The 6,049-nt window shown below is 57.9% G+C and overlaps 1 protein-coding gene across 1 annotated transcript; it reads left to right on the forward strand.

Annotated features, from left to right (window-relative positions):
- Positions 1–232: 232 nt before the first annotated feature.
- On the forward strand, positions 233–4,868 carry BTG2 (BTG anti-proliferation factor 2). Its single transcript, XM_038162766.1, has 2 exons — positions 233–490; positions 4,188–4,868. Exons 1-2 carry the CDS (start codon positions 331–333, stop codon positions 4,535–4,537), a joined length of 510 nt encoding a protein of 169 aa, XP_038018694.1. The 5' UTR covers positions 233–330; the 3' UTR covers positions 4,538–4,868.
- The last annotated feature ends 1,181 nt before the right edge of the window (positions 4,869–6,049 follow it).

Raw genomic sequence — 6,049 nt, forward strand, 5'->3', positions numbered from 1 at the left:
TCCCTGTCCCTGTGTCCCTGTCCCCCTGTCCCTGTGTCCCTGTCCCCCTGTCCCCATGTCCCTGTCCCCCCCAGGTCCCCCCGCTCCTCCCCCGGTAACCGCCCCCCCCCCCCGCCCGTTCCCCCGCGCTGTGACGTCACCGCGCTGAGCTCAGCCTCTATTACCGCGCGGCGGATTTGCATTCCCTCATTTGCATGCGGCGCGGCCAATGGAACGCCGCGGCCGCGCCGTGACGTCACCCGGCAGCCGCTCCATATAGGCGGCGCGCGGGGCGGGGGGCGCAGCGCCGCCGGGAGGTCGCGGGTGTCGCGGGTGTCGCCGCCATCCGGGATGAGCCACAGCCACAGCCAGCGCCGCGGCCCGCGGGCCGACATGGTGCCCGAGATCGCCGCCGCCGTGGGCTTCGTGTCCGGCCTGCTGCGGACGCGGGGCTGCGTCAGCGAGCAGCAGCTGCAGGTCTTCAGCGGGGCGCTGCGGGAGGCGCTCACAGGTGAGCTCGGGGCGACGACGAGCGCGGCGACGGCAGCCCGCCCGGGGCTGGACTCTTCCGGTGGCCCTCGGGGCCGGGCGTCCGCTGGAGTGCTTCCCCTTCTGTGCTCCTTCCAGGACCTGGTGGCCTTTTGAGTGCCCTCTGTGCTCCTTCCAGGACCTGGTGGTCCTCTCGAGTGCCCCCCATGGTGATGCGAGGACCTGGTGGTCCTCTCGAGAGCCCTCTGTGCTCCTTCCAGGACCTGGTGGTCCTCTCGAGAGCCCTCTGTGCTCCTTCCAGGACCTGGTGGTCCTCTCGAGAGCCTTCTGTGCTCCTTCCAGGACCTGGTGGTCCTCTCGAGAGCCTTCTGTGCTCCTTCCAGGACCTGGTGGTCCTCTCGAGAGCCTTCTGTGCTCCTTCCAGGACCTGGTGGTCCTCTCGAGAGCCTTCTGTGCTCCTTCCAGGACCTGGTGGTCCTCTCGAGAGCCTTCTGTGCTCCTTCCAGGACCTGGTGGTCCTCTCGAGTGCCTTCTGTGCTCCCTCCAGGACCTGCTGTCCCTCCCGAGTGGCCCCCATATCGCTGCCGGACCCGCTGTCCCCTCCCGTGTCCCCTCCGGGACCCGCTGTCTCCTGCCCGGGAGTGCCCCCGTTGGCACCTGCTGCCCCCTCCCGAGTGGCCCCCGTGTCCCCTTCGGGACCTGCTGTCCCTCCTTGCTGCCCCCCATGTTCCTTCCAGGACCTGATGTCGCTCCCGGGACGTGATGTCCCCTCCGGGGTGCCCCCTGTGTTCCTGTTGCAGCCTGATGTCCCCTTCGGGGTGCTCTCCCGTGTCCCCCTCCAGGACCGGCTGTCCCCTCGGGCGTGCTCCCCGTGTCCCCTCCAGGACTTGATGTCCCCTCCCCGTGTCCCCTCCAGGACCGGGTGTCCCCTCCGGAGTGCCCCCGTGTCCCCCTCCAGGACTTGATGTCCCCTCCCATGTCCCCCTCCAGGACCGGGTGTCCCCTCGGGCACTCCCCCCGTGTCCCCTCGGGGGTGCGCCCCGTGTCCCCTGGGGTCGGGCACCCCTCGGGGCTGTCCCGTGCCATCCTGGTGCCGGCTGTCCCTTTGTGTGCCCGCCTGTCCCCGCGGTGTCCCCCGGTGCCGGTGTCCCCCGGTGCCGGTGTCCCCGCGCCCTGCCGCGCTCCGGGCGGTTCGGGGGTCCCTCCCAGGCCGGGCTGTTATCAGCTCCGGGGCGGGGTGGCCGGGCTCTGATAAGGGGGGGCAGCTTTGGGGTGCCCTATCTGCCCCCGCCACCCCGCAGCCCCTGGCGCGGGGGGTTCGGGACGGAGGGGACGCCTTTTGGGGTGGCCTCCCAGCACCTCCCTGTCCCCCTTGGAAGGGGTTTGGGCCCTGTCTCGTTGCTGCAGAGCTTTGGGGTCGCTCCTGCTCCTGTGCTCTCCCCGTTTCCTTCGGTGCTCCCGGCGCTCAGGGAGGCTCTGCCCGGCTCTGGGGTGGGATTTGGCCTTTAAACCCCGAATTCAGCGGCAGCCGAAGGGCCTGAACCCCCCCAGATGCGGGGATGGAGCACTGCAAACACCACTGGTTCCCTGAAAAACCCTTTAAAGGGTGTTCTTTGGGATTTCACCTTCAAACTCTGAATTCAGTGGCACCTAAACCCCACCTGCCTGCAGGGATGGAGCACTGCAAACACCACTGGTCCCCCGAGAAACCCTTCAAAGGGTGTTCTTTAGTGTTTCACCTTTAAGCCCCAAATTTAGTGGCACCTAAAGCCCCCAAACCCCTTTCTCACAGCTCCTTTTCCCTCCCCAGAGCACTACAAATGCTGAGAAAAAAGGCTTTTCTTTAGGATTTGACTTTTAAACCCTGAATTCATTGGCAGCCAAAGGGCCTGAACCCCACCTGCCTGTGGGGATGGAGCACTGCAAACACCACTGGTTCCCCGAGAAACCATTTTTAAAGGGTGTTCTTTAGGATTTCACCTTCAAACTCTGAATTTAGTGGCACCTAAACCCCACCTGCCTGCGGGGATGGAGCACTGCAAACACCACTGAGACAAAAGGGTTTTTAGGATTTGGCCTTTAAACTCTGAATGTAGTGGGAGCTAAGGGCCCTAAACCCCTTTCTCACTGTGTTTTTCCCTGCCCCAGAGCACTGCCAACACCACTGGTTCCCTGAGAAACCCTTCAAAGGGTGTTCTTTAGGATTTCACCTTTAAACTCTGAATTTAGTGGCACCTAAACCCCACCTACTTTTGGGATATCCTTTCTCACTGTGTTTTTTCCTCCCCAGAGCACTCCAATCACTGAGAAAAAAGGGGTTTTCTTTAGGATTTGACTTTAAACCCCAAATTCATTGGCATCTGAAGCCCCCAAACCCCTTTCTCACTGCTCTTTTCCCTCCCTGGAGCACTCCAAACACCGAGAAAAAAGGGTTTTCTTTAGGATTTTACCTTTAAACTCTGAATTCAGTGGCAGCTAAAGGGCCTGAACCCCACCTGCCTGTGGGGATGGAGCACTGCAACCACCACTGGTTCCCCGAGAAACCATTTTTAAAGGGTGTTCTTTAGGATTTCACCTTCAAACTCTGAATTCAGTGGCACCTAAACCCCACCTGCCTGTGGGGATGGAGCACTGCAAACACCACTGAGACAAAAGGGTTTTTAGGATTTGGCCTTTAAACTCTGAATGTAGTGGGAGCTAAGGGCCCTAAACCCCTTTCTCACTGTGTTTTTCCCTGCCCCAGAGCACTGCCAACACCACTGGTTCCCTGAGAAACCCTTCAAAGGGTGTTCTTTAGGATTTCACCTTCAAACTCTGAATTTAGAGGCACCTAAACCCCACCTGCCTGTGGGGATGGAGCACTGCCAACACCACTGGTTCCCCAAGAAACCCTCCAAAGGGCGTTCTTTAGGATTTCACCTTTAAACTCTGAATTTAGTGGCACCTAAACCCCACCTACTTTTGGGATGTCCTTTCTCACTGTGTTTTTTCCTCCCCAGAGCACTCCAAACACTGAGAAAAAAAGGTTTTCTTTAGGATTTGACTTTAAACCCCAAATTCATTGGCATCTAAAGCCCCCAAACCCCTTTCTCACAGTGTTTTTCCCTCCCCAGAGCACTACAGACACCACTGGTTCCCCGAGAAACCCTCCAAAGGGCGTTCTTTAGGATTTGACCTCTAAACTCTGAATTTAATGGCATCTGAAGCCCCCAAACCTCTTTCTCACTGCTCTTTTCCCTCCCCAGAGCACTACAAATGCTGAGAAAAAAGGATTTTCTTTAGGATTTGACTTCTAAACCCCGAATTTAGTGGCATCTGAAGCCCCCAAACCCCTTTCTCACTGCTGTTTCTCCCTCCCCAGAGCACTGAGATACCCTTCAAAGGCTTTTCTTGAGGATTTGACTTTAAACCCCAAATTCATTGGCACCTAAAGCCCCCAAACCCCTTTCTCACTGCGTTTTTCCCTCCCCAGAGCACTACAGACACCACTGGTTCCCCGAGAAACCCTCCAAATGGTGTTCTTTAGGATTTCATCTTTAAACTCTGAATTTAGTGGCACCTAAACCCCACCTGCCTGTGGGGATGGAGCACTGCAAACACCACTGGTTCCCCGAGAAGCCCTTCAAAGGGCGTTCTTTAGGATTTCACCTTTAAACTCTGAATTTAATGGCATCTGAAGCCCCCCAAGCCCCTTTCTCACTGCGTTTTTCCCTCCCCAGAGCACTACAGACACCACTGGTTCCCCGAGAAACCCTCCAAAGGCTCCGGCTACCGCTGCATCCGCATCAACCAGAGGATGGACCCGCTGATCAGCCGGGCAGGGGGGCACGTGGGGCTGAGCGTGCCCCAGCTGTACCAGCTGCTGCCCCGCGAGCTGACGCTCTGGGTGGATCCCTACGAGGTCTCCTACCGCATCGGCGAGGACGGCTCCATCTGCGTCCTCTACGAGGCCACCAAAGCCACCGCCGCCGCCGCCAGCTCCTACGGGGGCATGCTGACCTGCAAGAACCAGATGATGCTGGGCCGTAGCAGCCCTTCCAAAAACTACATCATGACTGTCTCCAGTTAAAAAAGAGAAAAAAAGACCAAAAAAAAAATCAAAAAAAAACACGACAAAAAAACCAACCAAAAAAACCAAAAAAAAAATCTCCTCCTTGTCCTTACACTGCCGAGACACAGGCTACTGTAATACCTCGAGCTGAGGATCTATTTTTAAGATGAAGAGCTATTTATATTTTTTAAAAAAACAAAACCTCCAGAAAATCCAAAATTAAAAATTTCGGGCGCCGCTCTGAGCCGTGGCGGCGCCCCAGGTGCCTTTTCTAAAGCTGGTGCAAGCTTGTGAGTTTTTCTGGTTTTTTTAAATTATTATTATTATTATTATTATATTATTATTATTATTGGTGGTGTTGGTGTTGTTGTGAAGCTGAGCTCTGCCTCGTGTCGTGCCGGGTGACGATTTTGGGGCTGGCTTTGGAATGGGGTACGAGGGGGTGAAGCCACTCTGGGGGTGGCTGGCGGTGTCACCTCGTCGCCACCCTGCTGTCACCTTCGCTGGTGTCGCTGGAGGTGCTGCCCTGACCTCTGCGGGGCCTGGATTTGGTGTCACTTCAGGGCTGGGGTGACCTTGGGGCCATTGGGGTCGCCCTCCTGGACCTGCCCTGCTGTGTCCCAGCCCCTCCGTGTCACCCGGGACCTGGAGCACGGTGGCGACGCCCGGGAGCGTCCCCAGTGTGACCCTGGTGGCACTGAGGGGACATTCCTGGTGCTGCCGGTGCCTGGATTTGGTGTCACCTCAGGGCTGGGGTGACCTTGGGGACATTGGGGTCGCCCTCCTGGACCTGCCCTGCCGTGTCCCAGCCCCTCCGTGTCACCTGGAAGGGCTCACCCGGGACCTGGAGCACGGTGGCGACGCCCAGGAGCGTCCCCAGGGTGACCCTGGTGGCACTGAGGGGACATTCCTGGTGCTGCCGGTGCCCTGCTGTCACCACCCTTGGACCAGCTGTGGATTCCATCAGCCCTGGTGTCCCCTCTGTGTCCCCATCCTGACGCTGCCACCTCCTCTTCGTGTCCCTCCTCGCCCTGCAGAGTTTGGGGTGTGCCGCCCCCTTTGGTGCATGGCACCCCCTTTTTGCCACCTTTTCTCCTCAAATCCGGAGTTTTGGGGGGCTCTCCCCGCTCTGCGGGGGTCGTTCAGGCGTTTTGGGGTCCCCAGCCCGTCCTCGGCAGAGGGGTTCGGGTCCCTTCTCCTGGGTGCAGAACGTTTTGCACGATTTTCAGTTCCCGCTCTCGGCGTTTCCTTCTGCGTCCAGGGAGGCTCTGCCCGGCTGGCTTTTGGGATTTGGCCTTTAAACCCCAAATTCAATGGCAGCTAAAGGTCCTAAACCCCACTTTGATGTTGGAAGGAGCACTAAAACACCACTGAGAACCTTTGAAAGGGTTTTCTTTAGGATTTGTCCTTTAAACCCCAAATTTAGTGGCACCTAAACCCCACCTTGATGCTACAAACACCACTGAGAACCTTTAAAAGGGTTTTCTTTAGGATTTCACCTTTAAACCCCAAATTCAATGGCAGCTAAAT

The sequence above is a fragment of the Motacilla alba genome, chromosome 26 (genome assembly GCF_015832195.1).
Source record: "Motacilla alba alba isolate MOTALB_02 chromosome 26, Motacilla_alba_V1.0_pri, whole genome shotgun sequence".
Lineage (NCBI taxonomy): Eukaryota > Metazoa > Chordata > Aves > Passeriformes > Motacillidae > Motacilla > Motacilla alba.